We start from the raw sequence: 22,628 nt of genomic DNA, 5'->3' as shown, positions 1-22,628 counted from the left end.
TCCACAGGTTGTGCAAACAGTGTCATAACAGTTCACTGTAGTGTTTTTGGTGGTCAGATTTCAGGTACGGGTCAGCGCGACAGAAGCGTATGATTATTGGAAATAAAGCGTGAGAGCGCTCACGGTGCTTGTGGTCGTTTAAATGGACCTAATGGAGAGTCCTCTAAACCGCGTAAGTTAAGGGTCATTAACGTGTCCTTCACTGTCCTGTTGACAACTTCAGACCAATCAGAGCAGCATGCTGCATGGAGACTTGTGTGAAGTTAAAACGTAACTAATAACACTGGTTGGCTAAACAGTTTAGTTAAACATCATACACTGTCTTATTGGCGATTGTTGATGGACAGTGATCGCCAGCTTCAGTCCTGTGCTCCACGTGCACCGCACAGCTTCTCATTTTCCCTGTAACAGTTACTACCAGAGTCGCGCTACATCAGCTGTGTCAGGACAGGAACACCACAAAGCTGTGCAGCGCGAGGACTGGAGCTGATATATATTCCAGGTGACACTTTATTTTGATCGGTCCTTTTAGATGAAACAAACACTCAAATGACTCTCAGTAACATGTCAAAAACATGTGAGTGTTATGATTAGGTTTTGAGTTGAGGTTAAGGTTAGGGTTAGGATTAGGGCCAGGGTTAGGTTTTGGGTAAGGTTGGGTAAGGTTAGGTTCTGTGTAATGGAAGTAACATATTAACACTACATATTAATACTACTTAATGTAAGTAATGTATCAACAGAACATCTACAAGACATTTACTTCAGTGTATTCAGATGCTTCACTACTGCTACTTCACTGATATGTTGTTGATGTGTTACTGATAATCTGTTAAGAGTTTATTAATCATCTACAAAGGACCAGTCAAAATAAAGTGTTACTACATTTCATGCTTAAATTGTTCTTTGCATGGTGAAAAGGGTCTTCAGACTGAAGGAGAATATGTTGTATATTGTTTTTGAAAATGGTTCTGTATAGCACCAAAAGGGTTCTTCCATTATTACAATGTCTAGTCGTGATAATAGAAGAACCCCTTTTTGTGCTCTATAGAACCCTTTTCAAAAAGGTATATAGAATCATATTAAACACATTCTTCATCAATGTGAACAACAATTTCACCATGCAAAGAACTATTTAAGCATATAAGCAAATAGAACCATTCCCTTTAATAAAGAACCCTTGAAGAACCATCTTTTTTAAGAGCGTACCATAACTGTGGTGTTGTGTAACACATCATAACAGTGTGTCACCTCCACCACAGGCCCATCTGTGCGGCAGAAAGGCAAACCGGTTGGTGGCGCAAGAGAATTACGAGGAGGCGATTTTATGCCATGGAGAGGCAGCAGGTAACAGTGTGCTTTCTCTCTGCCACAATACTATTTAAAAAAGTGTCTTTGTTTTTGAGAAAAACAAATGTCTTTGTCTTTCTCCCTGTACAGATCTGCTGAAAGTTGCCTTATTGATGACGCAAAATGAGCAGGTAAGGCATTTTTACCATAACAACTGTTATAACACTGTAGTAATGGAGTAACCCTTTACAACAAAGTCATTTAATAAATGAATGGAGAAACATAATGAATGCAAATACTTCCAAGCAGGTGTGCAGCCCGACACCATTAAACAGTTAACGTCCCACCATACTCTGTGGAATAAATAAAAAGTGCTGAACAGGCCCAACTGATTTTGGGTTAAGAGACTTTAAGAGAGAGTCATTGAGAGAGTCAGAGAGCGTGGATGGCAGGAGGAGTGACTAAAGTGACACCTACATATAGATCAATCGGACTGTGGATGAAATTGTTCATTCATTGACTGTGATGCTTGTGCAATACTGTGACATCTGAGGAAAAACAGAAAGGCGAGTGTTGCTCGGGTGACAGTCTGTCAACAACTACATATTGGAAGGATATGTATAGTAGGGCTGCAGTGCTCATTACAAAGACAAAAGCACGTTGAGACTTCATTGGTGTGAAAACCACAGGAACTAGTGAGAGATATGGAAAAAGTGATGTGATCAGATGAGTCAACCTTGACCACTTTCTCAATAAGTGGGTGAGTGCACTTGTGGTGAAGTTTTTCGAAGTTCTGACTGACCACCTTCATCCTGTGATGATAAAGGTGGTCTCTTCCTGAATGATAATGGCCCCATCCACATGCCACAAGGGGTTACACAATTGTGAGTATGAAAATGATTTTAAATACATTAACTGACCACTTGTCTACCACACCTCCTTGTATCTACATTCTTTGTCTATTTGATCAGCTCCACTTACCATGTAGGTGCGCTTTGTAGTTTTACAGTTACAGCCTCAAGTCCATCTGTTTCTCTGTATACTTTGTTAGCCCCCTTTTACCCTGTTCTTCAATTGTCTGGACCCCCACAGGACCACCACAGAGCAGGTGTTATTTGGGTGGTGGATCAGTCTCAGCACTGCAGTGACACTGATATATATATCGTTATTTTCGAAAAAAAACCCTCATATCTCCAAAATGCTAACTTTGCAGGAGAAGGAAAAAACCTACTTTACTTTTAATGTAAGTATATATATATATATCCACATAAGGAAGAGGAAAGCCCAACACGTATATGAAATTCAAAAAAGATTAAAAGATACAGAGAAAACCAGACCCCTACCAACAGTGCAAGACCTGGTAGACCACCAAAACTGTCACAATCAAATTCTTGTGTTCTTGAACTTTTATCTTAGAGAGAGAGAGGTGAAAATCAAGCTTCACTCTTGCTTCAGATCTGAAAAGATCTGCAGGTGTTTCTGTCCATCCTTCCACTGTGTTCTAAATTTTGGATCTTAAGAAGTAACAGAAGGCAATATGTATGCAGCTGCAGCAATGAAAGTGGGGGGCAAAGTGCTTTGCCCAAAGGAACAACCAGGAATACCCACTCACTCCTGGGCTTTGTACCTGCAACCTTCCAGTTGTTGGCTCACCTCTCCTACTACTAGGCCACTCCACAGCCCAGATGGTGAATGTGTTTGGGATTATTTGGATCATGCGAAACAGAAAATGCAACCAATTTCTGAGACTGAACTTTGGAAATGTGGAAAAATATGCCTCCAGATTTCTTAGAAAGACTGAAAGCAAGTCTTCTGAAAAGAGTGTAAGCTGTAATAAAGGGTTGACACTCCAAACACAGGAAATGTTTATATTTAATTATTAAGGCTTCTGTATAATTTTCTGTTAGATATAAATAAATAACGTGTACTTAATGGTGGTTTTGACTGAAAATTTAGTAATTGAAAGAGTGGTCTTTGGACAGTGCTGTGAACACCCTCTCACACACACCCCACACGTGGAGATATACGTTTTTTTGACATTTTTCAGTTTTTGAAGGAATGGACCAAAAGAAACGGCCCAGAAGGACTTCTCCTGTAATCATTTTGGAGAGATATGAGGTTTTATTCTGACAGCAGTGATACACACACACACACACACACACACACACACACACACATATATATATATATATATATATATATATATATATATATATTGTTTAGTAAGAAGAACAACTATCTGGTCTCAAAATCACATTTTGTCTGTTTAAGTAACTCCAGGCAGGCATAGCAACTAATGTTTTGGTTTCTCATGGAAATAATAAATCTTTTTTTTGCAAAGGTCAAGCTATCTCTTGAGCTCCAGAGAGACAGACATCTTCAGCAGCAGCGCCTGATCGGGGAGACCTGGAAACAGGGAAAGCTTGCAAGAAAGCCTTCTGTCTGCACAAAGCAGACACCACTACCATCCACCCAGTCTCCCCCAGCCATCCACTATGTCTCCCAGGAGACTCCACATGGGTGTAAAGCAGCCAAAGATGACAGGACTCGGCTGGAGGAGCAGAGCATGGCCATTGCTGACCTTAGAAAGGTTGTGGCTGTCCTGCTGCGAGAGAATGAAAAGTTACTGGAGGAAAATGAGAGCCTGAAAGTAGAGAATGCTCGGCTAAAGAGAGACCCCTATGCAGACCAGCAGGGTCCTCATTTAACCCCGCTGCTGAACACTGTTGAGGCCACTCAAGGGCAACTCCCGCTGGATCTGCCACTTTTACATCTGCCCCCTGACCTCAAGGAGGAAATACGGCTGTTGTGGGAAAGGGACTAGACCCTGCTGGACAGTGAGGTTTACACCTGAAGCATGAATATTTGAAATAGACTTCTGTGGTTTGTTGTCTTTAGTGTGTAAGTACTAGGTGTGTAAAATTGCATCGATCTGAAGGTGGTGATTGAGCTGCATGGATTTAACATTTCATGAATAGGTTCCTGCAAAGTCGCAATTTGATCAGATCATTGTGACGACAGAGAAATACTCCCTATGCATGTATGTTAAAGGCATACGTTGCTTTGTAAATCAGCAGTCTTTCTGTTTTAAACAGACAATGAAAATCAGCATTCTCATCATACATCATATAAGATAATGTGATATCTGCATTTCTGAACAGATACTTAGGCTATGGGACACAGAAAGCCATACTGTTGATTTGTCATTATAGTATGATTATTATCTTAATATCATAGAAGACTTTTTATTCATAAATAATGCACATAAAAATGGTCTTCCGCTCAGTGTGAAAACAAATCACTGTTAGTGTTGTTATTGTTTGGAATACTGTCTAAATGAGTATTATTATTACTTCAGATTATTATTTAAGTATTTGATGTGTGTGTGTTGAACAGATATTTTCATAGACCCAAAATATTTTGATTGTTCCATTTTTAATGGAAAATGTAAAACATCTCTTTTACTTCAATGTACATACAGTAGCAAACGACACATACAGCAAATAAAGCACACCATGTTATAGAAAAATCATAATTAATATATTATATGTATATTCTGCTATTTACATATTATATTTCAGCTGAAAATCTCACATTTTTTTTAACAAACACATCATATACTGCAAATTCTTTTGTATTCTTCTTCAGCACAGTGAATACCTGCCAAACTGTTAATAATTTAATATGAGCTTTGAAATGAACAGAATAAGCTAACAGCTTGGTGTTGGCTGACATAAAGGAATGCTGCTATGGTTGTTGGCCTAGCTGCTCTCCCAACTGTCCGAACCTCAGCAGACAGTTTAGCTAAACGGTTAGCAGCATGATAATTACTGATTAAAATTTGCCTTAGAATATCTTCTTCTGGAAAAAAAAATGTAGTTGTTCTTTTTCAGTGGTTTCCCACAGCCTACTGTAACTCACACAGCATGAGTCTGAAAGTGCTGTGCTTAGCAGTTCACCTTCCTGCCCAGCAGCCTTGCAGTTTCATGCTCAGAAGAGCGAGAGAGTTGTATTTCCCCTGTCTCGCTGGTTCAGCCATGTCTCAACCCCTTACTTCACTTCCTGTCCAAGCAGGAAGACATCAGGGCGGGGATGGGTGTCAGAGAAAGATTAGACGAAGAGAATAAAATCAAAAGAGAAGACTGATGTCATGGAGGAAGTGACATGTTCTTGCATGGAAGCAAAAGAGTGTTTTCGTTTTATTGGTGTAAAGTCTGCAGCTCCAGCTTTGGTTTTCAGACCAGTGGCTTCCTCAGTGAAGAATATGGAGGTGGTCATGCTCCATTCGGTCTGGTCTGAGGATGAGAAGGGACGCTGTCAGGACTCTTCTTCTTTCACCTCCTCCAGTGTGCTCTGCTCCTTCAAATGCCTGCCCAGTGTAGCAACAGCATCTTTCACTGAGTGGTAGATGATGTTCTTTACCTGAACAAGCATGTTGCAAGAGTTAGTTCCATAAAAGAGGAACAGAATAGACAGAGAGAATGTCAGTGAAAGACAAGTGGCACCTGTAGTTTGTCCTCATAGTTTACTTGGTCTTTGAGGGGGCGGAGCTCCTGGGTCAGATAATAGGAGTTGTGGGCGTGTTCAGGGGAGACAAAGTCCACATTCACCTGGATGCAACTGTGCAAATTCATGACCTGCTCACAGAGCAGACAACAAACCACAACATATTAAGCGATTACTTATGAAGAACTGAAAATGAAACAAGTGTACTGCATGTTCATCATTTATACAGCAACATATGGAAGAAAAGTGACCAATCTGAGTGAACACTGGGTGTTGCAAAGGAGCTAATAATTCAACTACAAATATTTAATATGTTCAGACAAATTACTTCTGACATCTATAACAGTATTTCCAAAATGTAAATAGTGCTCAGATTAATGATTTTGCTAGATACCTCTGGTACAGAAGCTTCTGGTATAGACAAGTAAACTGTAAAAGGATTACAGGCAACAGAAAAATGTGCCTCTTGAATGGTCCCTATGTTTTTATCCACTATAATAAAGATGCCCTAATCTAGCACTTACAATAATATTTGAAGAACACCAGTAGCTGTGGTATGAGCCTTTGGCAGTGCCTCAAATCCACACACACAAGGTTGACCACAGAAATAGGATTAAATGTCGGGGACCTGCACGTTCTAATATCCCTGCCCTTCCACTGTATTCTGACACCGTATCCTTTAATAAAGGATGTCTCAGAGTTTGATGGAAAGACGGTGTGACAGAGAGTGTAGATGTGATGCTGAGTTGAGGACCTGGTGTAGCGCTCCAGCTGGGATAATAACAGCATCTCCATAAAACTGGAGCAACGTGCGGCTCTCCACGCCATGCTCCTCAAGCAGTCTCTGCCGGAGTCTAGGGCTCAGGTACCAGCCGCCCTCTCGCAGGGGGTCTGCCTCACTGTCCCACTCCGCATCAGAGTCAGCTTCAGCGTCTGCCTCAGCATGCTCTGCTGATAGCTAGAAACACACCAAACCACACACAAAAACACAGGAAACAGGTAAGAACTCACACCTACACCATCATTTAAAAGTTTAAAATCACTGTTCAAAAGTCTAGAATCACAACATAAAAACAATGGCAGATATCTGCATAAAATTAAAACAATGCTAATACTAAGTAGTTTTTGCAGTAATTTGTTAAACAGCTAAGAAATGTTACAAAATTGTTCATGACAAACAGATGTTAATATGTCAATAACTGAGAAATCTGTATAACACTGAGAATGAAGTTAAATAAAATGAACATTCAGAATACTTTATATTACTTTTTGTGTGATTTCTTACCCAATATTCTCCCCAATTTAATCATGTCTATTTCCCCCTGCTAACTTAAACCTTTCCATCACAAGATGCTACCAGGTTAGGAGGGGGAAGTCTAGCATATTTTTGAACTGCTGCTAACACAATGTCATTGAACACCTCAGTGAGCTTAGAGGAGAACACTAATGGCCAATTTTGATACCTCAGCTCACAGATGCTCATGTTGGCAACCACTGAGTGATGGGGAGAGAGAGAGCCATCCCACCAACCCAGAGGGAGTGAGGCCAATTACTAATTAATAATCTTGTACTCCCATCCATGGATAGCTATGACATCAGAACCTCGCAAAATTTGTGATTTTGTGATGATAAGTGTTACACTTGGGTGGCTGGGCCACTAGGGAGCCGCCAGAAAACTTAATATTTCAAAAGTGGTGATCAAATCTCAATCCAGATAACTTGATAGGACATGAATATAAGTAAACAATTAAATATTATTATTTATCATTAAATTTATATAGCAGTCTTCACTGTATAAGTTAATACTAAATAAACAATTACTAATATGATACATGATTTCAAATTTTATTCCAAATACGGTTACAAATCTATTTCAAAACAATGTATATACATCAAGTAAACGCTTTTATTTGGTGCTCAGACAGTTACCACGCAGGCCTATTCCATTACACCACCCAAGTAGACAGTATAGAATCAAATCAGTAGTAATGGACTGCCTCACATCTCAATGGCAACTTATGTCTAATGCCTCAAAGGAAAACACTGTTTTTACGGCTCTGAAGTTTGACATGGTGCACTGTGTTTTAGCAAATGGCAGTGGCTTTGACAAGCAGCATCCTACCGTTTGGAGGAAATCCTGGATCTTATGGAGGTCTTTACTCAAGAATATGTGCCATAGTGCACCTGGAGTTTCACTGGGATCTCTCAGCCTCTTCTTCGCACTCTCATCCAGAGCTTCTCTCTCTAAGAGCTTCAGTACTCCTGAAGCACACACACATACATAGCAGAGTTACAGATTAACAGAGTGATACACTATAACTCAGGACATCCCTTTAAAGACTCTAGTGATGATAAGTTTTAAGAGATACAAATAAAAATTTCATCACAGTGACTCAAAAGACACTATTAAACTATAGATACATTTAGTTCCAAGCCTGAGGGTTTGTTTTCATTGATTAACTCTCAGCAGGCTTCAGAGAAAACGTGTCACAGGGAAAACAGTACTACAAAGGATTACAGACTATAATACTTAGACAATTCTAAGACTTTATACCATAATACTGAACAGGTTTGTGATACAGCTCAGGTCTCAAGGACCTTATATCACAATATGTCAGCTATTGCAAATCGGTGTAAAAATGCATTATTCTGAAAGTGGTAATACAAATACATAAATTTTGGAATGTTATAACCAATTATATTTGATAATAGTAGTCGATACAATATGCACAAATTTTTTTTTTGGCCAAAATAAAATGAATCAAATGGCTCTTAGGTCAGAGCTTTACATCTCTAAGTTTTCAAACTACAACCTCATTTCCAAAAATGTTGGGACGCTGTGCAAAATGTAAACAAAAACAAAATGCAACGATGCGCAAATCATTTTAACCCTATATTAAAATAAATACAAAGACCACATATCACATGTTGAAACTGTTCCAAAAAAGTTGGGACAGGGGCAACAAAAGGCTGGTAAAATTGTGTAACCCTAAAAAAATAAAAACATCTGGTGGTTAATTGGCAACAGGTCAGTAAAATGACTGGGTATAAAAAGAGCAGATTTGTCACCTACTGATAACATTTGGCGCATTATGAAATGAAAAATACAACAAAGGAGACCCCGAACTGATGAGCAGCTGAAATCCTATGTCAAACAAGAACCAGAAAACATTTAACTTTCAAAACTATAACACTTGGTCTCCTCAGTTCCCAAATGCTTAAAGAGTGTTGTTAAACCGTGGTAAACATGCCCCCGTCCCAACTTTTTTGGAACGTGTTGTTGGCATTAAATTCAAAATAGGCATATATTTTTCAAAAAACAATAAAATTTCTCAGTTTCAACATATGATTTGTTGTCTTTATACTATTTTCAAATAAACATAGGATTTAAATGATTTGCACGTCATTTCATTTTTTTTTCTTTACATTTTGCACAGCATCAAAACTTTTTTGGAAATGGGGTTGTATTTAATTATGATATCTCCATTTCTATTTAACATCATGATTGGACAAATCATTTGATGCCACAAGATGTCCTGATGTCATATTTTCAATAAAGGTCTAACCTGTCTTAGAGAGTGCCCCGTTGCCTTTGGCTATGCCCACATAGACCAGAATACTCATGGTGTCAGAAATTTCAACATGCAGATTGCTGGTTCCAAAGTCCTGCTCTGGGCATGCTGTCACACCTGCACAGACACACACGCACACACACATACGTAAATTAGAAGCTCTCACAAGTTTTCTAAAAACAAAATGCTCAGTATGGCAGAGAAAAGAGCAGTTGGAGGTGATGGACAAGACCAGGGGGAATACCATGAGCACAGCAGAGGCGAGGGCCCAGGTCTGGCCTGATAAAGAACGATGGCAGGCGTGAGGCCAGGTTTAGACTGCCATCTGGACCAGTGTATTCTGGAACTGGCAGAGTGCTCATCACATCTTCATACCTAACAAAGGCAATATAATTTTTCCATCATATCCAAGTAATATAATTACTTCAGCATACGCAAGTTAATATCAAAGTTTCATAACACTAAAGCCAGCTTAAAATCACTGTATCATCAAAGCTAAGACTTACATTACATGAAAATTACATCATCTTATCTGAAACAGTTAAAAGCTTCTCAAATTCCTAATAAACAGATAGTTGATTATATCTCTCTGTTATCAAATCATGTAACTGAGTACTTTAATAGTGTCTACTGCAGATTAGACTGTAAAATAGTGATGCTGTTCCTGAGGTTGATGCAGTGGTGTATTCAAATACTGCAGAGAGTTTATTCAAATTCTGGAGGCGATTTGTATAAGCACAGGAATTCTACGCAAATGAGGTGTGGTGGGAAGAGTCAATGGCATGGAGCTCTACCTGGATGGCATGAGGGCCAGGAACTCCTCCCCAGAGGGCCAGTCTTTCAGTCTGTATACTGCAGGGTCACCTTTAGGAGACTTAGGTCTCTCTGATGAAAAAAAAATAATATGTTGATATTATTTTTATAGATTTTTCAGTATTTTTATTTGTCATATATTATTCCTATTTGCATTCTGTTATATTAGCATTTTGTCCTTATATCCTTCATAGCAGTTCATTTTCCTCTTTATATTTTAGAACCATCCTGTTCAATCTTGATGTACTTTATAAAACCTCAATAACAGTACTGCAAATTAAAATTATTATTATTACTATTATTAAAGAGCCAGGTGAAAGGAAAGAAAATACATGACATGATGGCATGACACACACTTGACACATCTTCAAAGCCATCCCAGAATTCCTTGACGCGCGAGTTTGTGATGCTCCCATCACGGCAGTTGTAGATATCGCTGTGGAGAGCAGAGAACTCTCGGCTGAAGTGCTCTGGCTTCCACAGACTGGCATTTAGACTCTTGTGCAGTCCGGAGACCAGCACTGGCTGCAGAACAACACCGACACCAACATCAGTCCAGGTCACATACTAAACACAAGCCATACTAATCTTCTAGCTTTTTAATGTTAAAACAGGAAGGTGAATGTGTTCAAATTAATTCCACTTCCCAATTTCTTATGTTATTGTAAAAAACAAGTCAAGCGAGTAATCACTTTTGAAATCTCATCTGTCTACAAAGTGATAGTTAATGCTCAACTTGTGTACAGTAACAAACCTGCTCTTGTGTCCAGTTCTCTTTGAACAGTCTTTGGTTGCCTAGGTGACGGTGATCTTTAAGCCAGAGCAGCCGGTGGATGCCTAGCCAATCATGAGGGATGCTGGCATGAGGGTCAGCCAATGGGATTTGATCAGATTTCACCTCCTCTAGTCCCAGCTCCGCCTCTTCTTCTGTCAGCAAATCCTGCTTCAGTCCCAGTTTGGCCATCTTAGAGGCGGGAATCTTATTCTCCACAACTGAGGCTATGATGTCATCCAGGAGGTTGGGCATTCGAGTGTTCTGAGTGTTCTAAAGCATAAAGCACATAATTACATAATTACAAAGTACATAATTGAATGACTTTAGCCAAGAAAAAGTACACAAGTTTGTGAGGAAGCACCAGGGTATGCTGCCGTCTCTAAGTGTGTATGTCTGACCTGATCATTGTTGTTGTAAACGGGCGCAAAGGCTATTCCAGGGCCACTGGACCCCAGTCGCAGTTTCCCAGCTGTGGAGGTCAGCAGGTCTCGCAAAGTGGAGCCCTGCTCTGGACTGCTGGACTTCCTGCCCAGAGCCTCCACCCTGTCACACTCCGGCTTCCCTACAACACACAAACACATACAGCCATTCAAATAAAGAAAACCAAACAGGCATCCAAAGGCAGCAGTCATACTGCATCAATTTTAAACTGCCACAATCAATTATAATTAATATAGTACTACACAATACAGTATACATTTATTTTTTTACTTGGTGGGTTTAATTGAAATAAGGCATTTCTTGACAATAAATGTGCCAAGAATGCAGTTTTTATTGTCTATATTCCACTACCGTGTTCCATCAGACACATTTGTGCATTCAGTATATTTTTTAAAGCAAATATACATCATATGAAATAAATGAATTAAAATGGTGAAGTCTGAGATTTCATGATGCACTGAAAAGATTCCTAAAGAATGGTAATTAAATCAAATTGTAAGGTTAGAGATTTATACCCCTGCAACCAAATCATTACAACTCAACTCTTCTGAAGCACACACACAAAAGTGCTCTATAATTACCAATCAAATAAATAGCTCAATCTCCCTAACAAGAGCGTGCAGACTTGTTTAATCTTTTGTCTCTGCTATAAGCCAGGGTATAAGCCAGGCTTAATGCAGGGTGATGTAATGTGTAGTAAAGATACAGAGGCTAAACAGATGGTTGGGGTGTGTGTGTATGTTTGTGTATGTGTGTAGGTGTGTGTGTATTACTCACCTCTTCTCTCTGTGGGGGTCTTGTGAGCTGCGTCCTGTGCACTCCTCTGTTGATCGGGGACCTGTGGCGAGCTCTGCTGGCTCTTGGAGTCACACTGTGCCTTTGCTGAAAGCTGATACAGCAACACAATCACACTGATGTCTTTATTCAGCAGAGATTGTTTACTATACAGGTCAATGGAGCTACAACTAAAGGAGTGTGTCAGTGTAAAGTAAAAATTGTCACACAGAAGATGATATGACCTGTAATGATAATGACATACTCTATTTATATAGTACATTTCACAAATTCAAGGACACTGTCGGGGAACAAAAACAACTATGACACAGTGAAAGAAGAATAATGTGTAATGAAAAGGAAGGTCACAAGTTAATATTTAAAGTATAAAATAAAAGAATAGTCACAGAGGGATAATGGCAGACAGTTTCAGAGTTTGCAAAAAGCAGCAGTCACTCGTTGGCAAAAGGACTGCAGTAAGTCCAGTGCCATAAGAGTTTGAGAGAGGCTGTAAGAATTAAGGAACCCAGTAAGATACATAGAGGTGCAATCATAAGCGGAACGAAACTGTGATGCAAAAATGTGCCAAACCAGCACATACACCATCCAACTGTCCCGTCCACTGCACCAGCACATTTAATATCATATGCCACTCCCAAGTTAACTCCCAACTTAACCCTCACACCAGTGTGTTCAACATCATACACCACTATCAACTTCATCCCTGCGTGAGTATGTTCAGCGTCATTTTACACACTCCCAATTCTTGTGCCATCCAGCTCTAGTCTCATTAGCAGGTTGTAAAATCATATTAATACAGCAACCATATTTCTTTAATCAAATTTTGTTCAAAATATTGTGAGAATATTGAATTGTCAACTCCAATTGAACTGCAGAAGAATCAAATCAAATCAAATCAAATCAAAAGTGATGTTGGCGACCAGTGAAGCTGATACAAGACAGGGGTGACGCATGCAGAATGCAAACGTTGGATGTAAGGTTTGAATAAACTGAGGTCGGATAAGTAATTTAACAGGGACTCTCTCTCACTGAAGAGAGAAGTGCAGTAATCAATGTGGAGGGGATGAGGGCTTTGAAGGTGAGCAGAATAAGGAAAGGTTAAGTATGTCACCTGTGAGAAACCGTAGGTGGTGATGGGTTTAGGGGAGAAGATGCTGTTCCCAGAGCATGAGCAGTGAGAGGGAATGCCATATTCTCTCCTTATGGAGTGCATGGAGCTCTGCAGGCCTGCCAACACTGCGGGACATACCGCAAAACCACATTAAAATCACGTTGACATTTCCCAACTATTATCACTGACAGTAACAGCTTACTGTAAGTCAGTCCTTGGTTGCATATACCAGATACACACAGCACCTACCTATTTCTGGGACTATTTGTGTAGGCATTAGATTCTTTAGGTCGTGGGGCTGGTTTTTCACACACCTAACCCAGGCATACAGCTCTTTATCTGTCAAAAAAGAAAGAAAAAAAACATTCAGAAACATTAGGAATATGATATTCGAATATGTGAAATATTCAAATAATGTGTGATGTATTTACATGAGTGTGTCACTTACCTTTGGCACTCTTCCTCTCACGGGCTTTGTAGCAGTCCATACATACCACAAAGCCACACTTATGACAGGCCCAGTGCATGTTGAACAGAGTGGCCTCACATGCATCACACATCTCCCTCACACCCCGCACAGCCCGTTTCCACATCACCTGGCCTGCACATACATGCACACAGGGGGAGGGGATAAAAGGACAGAATGAAAGGATTGTTGTCATACACAGAATAAAAAAAAAAAAAGTTATTCAATCAGTCTTTTAATTAATTCCACAAATTGCACACAGTGAATGTGAGTGAAAATGTCCTGACATTAAAAAATCATTTATAAACTATATGTTTAATGTGTACTTTTACATGAAAGAAACAAAGACAGTCAAATAAATAATACTACCTCTGTCTCACAGAAACACACAGCCAAATGTCCACAAATCTGCAAAATGTTCATGTTTTTCAATCATCATAAGGACATTTGGTCCTCAAACACGCATGGACACAAACTCACTGTCTTTCTTGACCCAGGTGACAGCGATGTTCTCAGTCTTGACCAGCTGGCAGAACTGGTCTCCTATGAGTGTGAGGATATATTTGGCTGTGTTGAGCTCCATCTCTCTCTTATCCTTGTCTTCTACATCCTCAAATCCAGACATCCAGACCTTCACTGCGTCCTCATCAGACTGCTCGGCAACAGAGAATCCATCCACACGCACTACTCCATTCTTGCTGTATGACAGTCTACGGCAGAAGAGAACAATTATCTAATACATTTAAGCTAACAGGTTTTTTTGTTTTTTGAATTTCTTGTAAACCTCTCTGTCTTCACACAAAGTGTCCCAATACTGTTGGGTTTTCCACCACATGGCAGACTGATTCTGAATAATAAAGAGTCTAGAAGCCTTTTCATACTTAAACTGCAGCTTTACTGGACAAAACAAGTTTAGACAGAGACTTTCTGGGCTGGTTTCCAGATAGAGATTAAGCTTAGTCCTTGACTAAAAGGCACATCTGGATTAATGAACACTGTATTTTTACATGCAATTAAAATATTTTTAATCTTAAAATTGTGTTTCTTAAAACAACCTCAGTAAAGGCTAGCTGTAAGACTGCAATAGCTAAAAAATAACAAATGACAACTAATTTCTAGCAACATCACTGAAAGATAGTGGACGCTATCTCAGTGGAAGGCGGTGGCAGTCTTAAGCACAGGAGCATTTTACACTGATGTCTGTCAGGAAGACAGTTTAAAATGGCTAAATCTCAGGAGAACAACTGTACATGGCCACCTGAAGAGAAAGCCTCTTGCAGAACGAACCGCACAGTTATCTGGGTCTTTCATTTTCTTAAGCTCCTTAAAGCTGTAAGCAAGAATGAGAAACCCTCCATTACTCTGTAATAGGGTTGGGTTAATGGAAGGGTTTGAGTGAGGTTTACTTGATTTGAACGGTAATGGTTATTTAGAATCCCATGGCGATACAGATTTTTCTGATGTAACTGAGCAGTTTGATCAGCAACATATTTTTAAAGACTGTATGGTTTTCTCCATTGTAAAAAAGGGTATAATTTCTCAACTTACATGAAAGTAAAATTTCTTCTGCCTTTTTATGTCTAATAAAGGCTGTTTCAGAATTGCTCAAAGAGCTGCACAGATGTTTTTCTAAAGGATAAAATCTCATATACTGGTACACATTTGTGGTCATGCTAGAATCTTCATATTTGTGTATCTATAATTTATAGCATGAATATTCATGTTCCCTTAAGGGAGATTTATGCAACATAGCACCAAAGAACAAAAATGACTTAAAAAATCTAATTAACCATCTAAAAACTAAGGGCTTGTATGATGGCCCACACTTTAGTTCCTCACTTGCTACATAACTTATGCACTTGTTTCATAGTAGTTTCCACATAATTTATAGTAGTCACTGAATAATAAGCCTCAAAATTAATAAAAGACTAAGAAGTCTAGGTTTCAATGGGTAAATCGATTATTTGAAGCAGTAACTGACTAACTGACAATTGTCAAAATTGTTGCTAGCTCAGAAAACACATTTATTTTAGAGAAAGTTATTTTACAAGAATTTATTTGAACTTTAATTCATCGAATTTCTGAATGCACTCAGCTGGCCCAGCCTTAAGACGTGAGGCTCACCGGCGGAAGTAGTAAAAGCGGCAGAAGACGGGTGAGACAGCAGGCTCTTGGGCTTTGCGTGAGCGATCCAGCCGGCACTCGCGGCACTTCTGCACATTAGCACCAATCTCAGCACACGAGTCGTCCTGCAGAAAGGCCTCACCACTCTGTTTCAGCTTCTTCACCTTCCTCCAGTCCTTCAGCACTGAACGAGGGATGCCATCTGAGGAGAGAGAGAAAGAAAACAAGCAACAAGCCCCATCAGCTTACCCACCTTCAATCAAGCAGGCAGAGAACATGTTGAGATTGGTATTCCCTTCTGTCTCTCTCTATTGCATGATGTCACAGCAGGAAATAAGGGGCTATTGATGGTGGAAAGCTCCATATTTCACATTTAAAACAGGTTGCACGGCTTCACAGTGAGAGGCACTGGTACATGTGGTTTTGGAAGGCAAATCTGAATCTATTAAAGCAAAGCTGTTGATGGCTGAATAAAGGTAAGGTCATGGAAATTTGCTGTTTTTTTTTAATCAAAAAATTGCTCACAGCTGTGGCCTGACTGCTCATCTTATTGAAGGTGGTGTTTCAGAGTAACAGGAATGTATGGGTTAGGGATCAGTGGATGAAATTCTTCCAAAAAACTCCTCACTCAAATCAATTTGTGCAGCACTGTACTGGATATCTTCAGTGGGAGCCAGCCCAGTTGATTTTCAGTCAATGAAAATAACTTTGTTAATGACAGTCATCCAGCTGAAACTGTATCATCAAAGGCTGGCTTTCTTCTAACTGTTAGTCTAACTCACAGAATTGTGATTAAGACATTAAAAGACAAACATTCTAGTCTGACTATATGTTCACAATCTTTAAGGTCTTAAAACATGCACACATGTACATGCGCTCATGTTTAAAAAACAAATAAAATACTCACTGCTGCTGGGCAGCCTGTGCTGAGATTTCTCTTTTGTAGTCCGGAAAGTTCCATTCGTTTTCCCCTCTTCTTCTTCCACCTCTTCATGCTCCTCTTTGTCATTCTCTCCTCTCTTTTTCTGCTGGTCGTTCTGCTTCTTTATGAGCATGGGTTTCAGCTGGCGTTTGCCCCCTGAATCAGATTTGCGACTCTCGCTTTCATTGCCCGAATCACCACTTTCAAAGCTTGACTGAAAAATCTGTTTGTCCCCACGATTGTCCTTTTCTGTCTTTATGGGGACTGGGCTTGGTTTCCTCTCATTAGCATACAGCTTCTTGTCATCGAAGTTACCATTTCTGTCCATGATAGGCTTTATATCCACTAAGGTAGCTTTCCTATCCCCCACGACAGGTTTCTTGTTCTCAGTTTTGGGCATTGTATTGCTTCCGTTAGACTTTCTGTCCTCTGGAGAGCATCTCCAGTCCAGAGAATTGGACTTTCTGTTGTCCAGAGAACACTCTTTGCCCTGCTGGATGGACCATTTGTTCTCCAGCCCATTCACCTCTTGTTTAGTTGGCAAGGAGACACTGCTTGTGCTGGTGAGGGTGGTATCCATTTGACTGCACCCTGTTGTCTGGGAGGTGGCATTACCTCTGTCCTGCTCAGAGTGGCGGGTCAGCCAGGCCTTTTTTAGTTTGTGGTAGTTGTTCTGACCAGAATGAGCAGATTGGTTGGTATTAGGTGGAGGAGCTGGTGACTGACTTTTGGCCATTGAGCTTGGTTTGTTTGTGACCCTAACATCAGTGACTTCGGAGAAAAGCCTAGGACATTTTGGAGGACTTGGATTGAATATAGACTCTTTATCCCTCTCCAAAGCGTGTGCAGTACATATGGTGTGTGTGCTGTGTGTAGTGTAAGTGCTGTACCTACTGTGTGAGGTGTGCGAAACACTCTTGGTAGAGTTCAAAGTGTGTGTAGTGTGTAGGGGCTGGACTGTGTGTGTATTGTGTCTTGGTTCTGGAGCAGCGAGCCCGGCTCTTCGTTTCTTCACATGAGGGAGGTCTCTAGTAGGGCAGCAGGGAGTAGAGGAGAAATCAAACTTTGGCTGAACTGTCCCAACCTCATTCTTTTTACATTGCTCAGATACTACGTCAACTCTTGAGTGTGGCGTATCTATACTTGAATATTTCATTCCACGATTTGCAAAGTGAGCTGTACTTATATTTTTAGTTGTCATGTTCAAGGGTGCATTAACATCCTGCTTTGAGGTGACCATGTTGATCGGATGTACAGTGTCCATAGGGGTCCATAAGACACCCCTCTTACATTGTACACTACCTTCCTTTAAGTGTGTGTTTGGCACACTTTCAAATGTTCTCACATGTTCACAGTGAGGTCGGGGAAGAGATCTATCATTGACGGAGTAGTTCACAGGCGTATGCATGTAGCTTGATGGTCGAACAATAACAGAAGCTGTGGCGGACTGTGGGGTGACCACGCCTCCGTTGGTCGTGTGACCTCCCACCACTCTCTCTCGGTTGTGCAAAACTCCACCTCTCTGTAAGTCATAAGCTTGACTTGTCATACTTATTGGCTCAGGGGCTATCCTCTTTCCAGCAACAGCTCCATGTCTGAGCTCAGGTATCAGTGTGGGTGGTCTCTGCTGATTCTGACCTTTGCCAGATAAGCTCATTGGCTGGATAGGTGTCAGGGTGGGAGGAGACAATCTACCCTGTCCTGTTTCTTTAGAGGCCAGAATGGGCGGTGCTGGAGGATGGAAAATCGGTGCTCGGTGCAGTGAGGGACCGGTGCGAGAAGAAGAATTTGAGACAGAGATGAGAGAAGTGGAGGAGCCCTTTCTTTCTACACTGCTGAGTTCCGCTGGTTCGACTGAGACCACTGAGTTGGCTTTACAGGCCAACTGCTCTGCAATCTTGCCCAGGAGTCCTTCCTCTTTCTCAGGATGGCGCTTCACAAGTGGTGGCGGCCTGGCCTTGACTGTGCTCTGTGTACTAGGTGAATGTAGGACAGAGGCAGCAGTGTTAGGACCACTCAGCCTCTCATATAGCTCCTTGCTGGGTGGGGCCCTGCGTGCTGAAGGTTTGTTCTCCACAACTCCAGTCATAGGGGTGTAGTAGTTGGTCTGGGTGGGGGAGGGGTGGGCTGACTGTGGCCTTGGTGGCAAACTGTGCTTGAACATATGCATCTCTCTTTCTCTTTCCCTCTCTCTGTCACGCTCCTTCTCTCTGTCCTTGGAACGAAGCGTAGGGCTTTTGGGATACCGTGGGTCTTTGTCTGAACCCAGTTTAGCTGTGAACGGCGCCACCTCAATGCTTTCCTTTAGAATGCGCCGGCTCTCCTCCTGGTAGTGGCTGGTTCGGTCACCTGTGAGGTCGTAGACCACTTGAGGCTGTTTGGGACGATCTGAGGGTGACTCTGGAGCCACTGGGCGGTAGCCGGGCTCGTTCTTCCCCACTGCTCGGACCCGCTCCAGATCAGCCTTCATAGGTGTGTGGACACAGCTTTGCGTCTCAGTGAACGCTCTCCTCTCAAGTTCCCTAGAAACAAGAAAAGGAGGCCAGTATATGTGTAAAAGTTAAGAGTAAAGAGTAAAGCAATTAACGCTGTCATTTTTGGGTTCAATCATAATTCTTGCTGAACTGGAAAGTTGTACCTGTCAGATAAGAATATTTTAGCTTTTGATTATTGTGTGTGTACAGGAGTTGAGTGTGGACTCACTCAGTGGTTTTGGAGGTGGGGGTGCTGGGCTGGACAGCCCTGGACACTCTCTGGGGGTCAGCGCTTGATGGGCGCACAGGTAGTGGAGGTCTTAACCCCTGACTTTCTGCACTGGTTACTGGAGTAGGCTGAGGAAGCCAGGGGCTTGGTGTGTTCTATGAACGAACACACACACATACACACACCCACACAGACAGATAAACAAATAAACAAATACACACATACAGACGCTTAGTTATTGCAGAACAAACAAAAGCCTGAAAAATATGAAAGCCTAGAATAATCACCATGATTACAGAAAGATTAAATAAGACACAAAAACAATCTAATAAATATACAATAAAACCCTGAAAACACACGTTCTTATATACAACCCACGAGAAAGTAACAAGTTAAATTCACGTGTCATGTATATGAAACATGTATACTTGACGCATACAGCGGATACTTCAGCAGTGCCCAGCGTGAATTCAACTCAAACTGAACAGGAATAATCTAGCTGCATCTGCAGGGCTTCCATTCACTTCATTAGTTTTTTTTTCTACAATGTCCTATACCTTCTTTTGTGTGTTCTCTCACGCATTATCTTTATGTTCTTTCTCTCACTGGCTCCTGACATCACATATGAGTCTAATAACCACCCTCAATACATGACCAATACTTAGACTTGAATGAACAGCACCACGACCCAGTACCCACATTCCTAAAAATTTCAAAATGAATTAACCATACTAATACAAGTCTATACTAAACAAAACCATTGTCAAAACCACACTCCAAAGAATACACAAAACCACAGTCAATTCAAACATTAATAAACCTAACATTTAAGATGTATACAGTTTTCCTAACAATTCAAATTTATGTTTTATATTATAAATGTAGTTAAATGTGGTCAATGTAATTTCTTTTATAAGATTTATATTAAATGTACAGGATTTCCACTTGACTTCCACTTCATTGAATTCCAGTTTTTTGAACTGAATGAATTCTTAATTAAATTCTTCCAAATTCAATATATTCAAAAAAATCACATATTAATACCTATCTTGTTTGGTCCTTTTCCCTTTGGTCCCTGCATCTGTTGGTCCTGCCCAACCAATTCCACCCCCAGTATGACTCTCATTAGCACATAAACACAAATGCCCTGAATAACTGCAGACTGACAGCATTCCTACTGACACTTACTGTATAATACTGAAAAATAATCATTATCATAAAAAAAATAAATTAGTGGATTTATGACTCATGTGAGAGGACCCTTACCCTCCTCAGGTTACCCTCGGACATTTCTGCACTCTCTGGGTGATTCCACTTGGACCCCTGCAGGCTCAAGCCATAGTTGTGGGCCCCATTGGAGAACGGAGGCCATAGGAGTGGGTAAAGACCCAGAGGGGCCAGGTGGCTAGTTCCTGGGCTTTGGCCTAAAAGAGAGGGCGTAGCCTGTAGAGCCAGTGGGTGGTGCGGGAGACCAAGAGGCCCTAGCCGAGCGTGACCAGCCAGGAGTGCAGTGGAAGGGGGCAGGCCAGGCAAAAGTGAGGGCAGTAGATGGGGGTGAGGGATGGAGGGGTGCGGAGAGCAGAGAGGAGACTGTGAGGTTAGGGAGAGGGGGGAGAGGTGAGGGGTGGGGCTCATAATCTTAGAGTGAGAGGAGGTGGAGGTGAGGTTGGGGGAGCTGGAAGAGGGGGAGGGGCTCTTAAGGTGATGTTTGGGGTGTGGGTTGGGTGGGGTGTGTGCAGGTTGGATGTAGGAGCGGTGGCTCTCTGTCTCTTTCCTCACAAGTGCTGGGTCTCTGTAGACAGTGAAGTGCTCATTCCTGTCGATGATCAGTGGGCTCTTGGTTGGCTTATCTAGAGCGCTGGAAAGATGCTGTGGAGGGGTTCCGGATTGGGCTGGCTGGTCAGTCGGAGAAAGAGAGGGGGCATGGCTATGGTTAAGAACTGAGGTGCAGGTTACTTTGGGACCATGTGTGCTTTTAAGGCCAATGTTAGCTTTCCCTGTAATGGATTTAGCTGCAGAATTGCTATCTTTGATCCTGAAAGCCTCTGGAGAGGCATTTTGCCTCAGCTTGGACACTTCTGTGACCACTGGATGTTTGGAAATGATCTCTGGAGAGGAACAAGGACTGGGGTGCTCAGTCAGTTTGTGAGAAATTTTCAAAGGGGGCACAGCTTCATGTTCAGGACTGCTATCTCCAGGAGACTGACTTAGTTTAGCTCTCTTCCCAGCATCTACATCTGCATTAAAAGGCATGATGGTAGAATGAGTCAGAGCTCCTCTAGGCTCCTCCTCCACTGAGGCTGCTGAGTCACTGATAGGTGTGACAACCTCTGGGTGGGTGAACGCTGACCCTCTGATCTCTGGGTCACTTGCTGGAATCTCCTGGTCCCCTTCAACCCCTTCACACTCTGGTGGGGATGTGTGTAGCAACACACATGCTGTTTCCATGGAAACCAGCTGCTCACTCTCCTGGGATGCCAGTAAGGCGGACACGGCCTCAGAGTCCTCCTGGGACGCTCCTTCGCTCCTGTCCTCCGTCTCTATAGTTCCATCTCCTCTCTCCTCCTCTATCTTATCACAACCAGGTCCCACAATGGCCTGCGGCTCCTGAACTCTAGTGCCCTGAAACGCTCCGTTGCAGGACGGGCCAGGTAAATGGAACTGGGAAGGAGGGCTTGTCCCCACTCCTTCAAGCTCCGCTAATTGGCTGTGAGAGAGCTCCCCACCTTTGGGGGAGGAACAAGCTTTAAAATCCCGCCCCACATGCCCCGCAGGACTCTGGCCCGTTTCATGGTCAGCCGGCCTGTTTGATGCACAACGTTTCTTCTGCAGGCTTTTTGACCCTATGTCACAAGACATTTCCTGCAGTATGCAGCTGCCACTCTCCGAATCACTGCAGTCAGACAGGTCAGAGCTGCAGCCGCCCTTGAGCCTCTTCAGCCCCACTCTTCTCTTCTCTTTTTCATCCTCCTCTTCCAACTCCACTACTTTTCTCCTCTTCCTCTCCCCATGGTTGATCCTACTCTTGGAGGAATCTAGAAATAAGTACAAAAAACAGTTCTTGTAATAAAAAAGCAGAAATAATCATTCTGTTGAGAGAAAAAACTTTCAAA

The 22,628-nt window shown here is 41.6% G+C and overlaps 2 protein-coding genes across 2 annotated transcripts in view; one reads left to right on the top strand and one right to left on the bottom strand.

The window, feature by feature from the left end:
• Positions 1-4,830, top strand: nrbf2a (nuclear receptor binding factor 2a). The gene is made up of 4 exons (XM_036594032.1): positions 1-172; positions 1,260-1,344; positions 1,438-1,478; positions 3,629-4,830. Exons 1-4 carry the CDS (start codon positions 143-145, stop codon positions 4,109-4,111), a joined length of 639 nt encoding a protein of 212 aa, XP_036449925.1. The 5' UTR covers positions 1-142; the 3' UTR covers positions 4,112-4,830.
• jmjd1ca (jumonji domain containing 1Ca) overlaps positions 4,704-22,628 on the bottom strand; it is a 67,507-nt gene continuing 49,582 nt past the window's right edge. Inside the window, exons 9-27 of the mRNA XM_036594031.1 lie at positions 20,782-22,550; positions 19,516-19,670; positions 16,798-19,334; positions 15,891-16,092; positions 14,247-14,476; positions 13,749-13,901; positions 13,550-13,639; positions 13,301-13,425; positions 12,172-12,283; positions 11,352-11,515; positions 10,933-11,223; positions 10,535-10,703; positions 10,160-10,250; positions 9,610-9,740; positions 9,360-9,482; positions 7,916-8,055; positions 6,548-6,751; positions 5,793-5,924; positions 4,704-5,709 (exon numbers count right to left, since the gene is read on the bottom strand). Of these exons, the coding sequence (XP_036449924.1) occupies positions 5,605-5,709; positions 5,793-5,924; positions 6,548-6,751; positions 7,916-8,055; positions 9,360-9,482; positions 9,610-9,740; positions 10,160-10,250; positions 10,535-10,703; positions 10,933-11,223; positions 11,352-11,515; positions 12,172-12,283; positions 13,301-13,425; positions 13,550-13,639; positions 13,749-13,901; positions 14,247-14,476; positions 15,891-16,092; positions 16,798-19,334; positions 19,516-19,670; positions 20,782-22,550 (6,923 nt within the window). The 3' untranslated portion in view covers positions 4,704-5,604. The remainder of the gene's footprint in view (positions 5,710-5,792; positions 5,925-6,547; positions 6,752-7,915; positions 8,056-9,359; positions 9,483-9,609; positions 9,741-10,159; positions 10,251-10,534; positions 10,704-10,932; positions 11,224-11,351; positions 11,516-12,171; positions 12,284-13,300; positions 13,426-13,549; positions 13,640-13,748; positions 13,902-14,246; positions 14,477-15,890; positions 16,093-16,797; positions 19,335-19,515; positions 19,671-20,781; positions 22,551-22,628) is intronic.

This window comes from Colossoma macropomum, unplaced genomic scaffold (assembly GCF_904425465.1).
Source record: "Colossoma macropomum unplaced genomic scaffold, Colossoma_macropomum, whole genome shotgun sequence".
In the NCBI taxonomy this organism is placed as follows: Eukaryota; Metazoa; Chordata; class Actinopteri; order Characiformes; family Serrasalmidae; genus Colossoma; species Colossoma macropomum.
The sequence above is the reverse complement of the archived record's forward strand: the minus strand, read 5'-3'. Positions and strand labels throughout refer to the sequence as shown.

Bases quoted from the DNA above. Each gene is read 5' to 3' on its own strand.
- nrbf2a (XM_036594032.1), top strand. From the start codon at position 143: ATGGACCTAATGGAGAGTCCTCTAAACCGC. The intron at 173-1,259 runs GTAAGTTAAGGG...CCTCCACCACAG, and splicing joins TGGAGAGTCCTCTAAACCGC to GCCCATCTGTGCGGCAGAAA. The intron at 1,479-3,628 runs GTAAGGCATTTT...TTTTTTGCAAAG, and splicing joins TGATGACGCAAAATGAGCAG to GTCAAGCTATCTCTTGAGCT.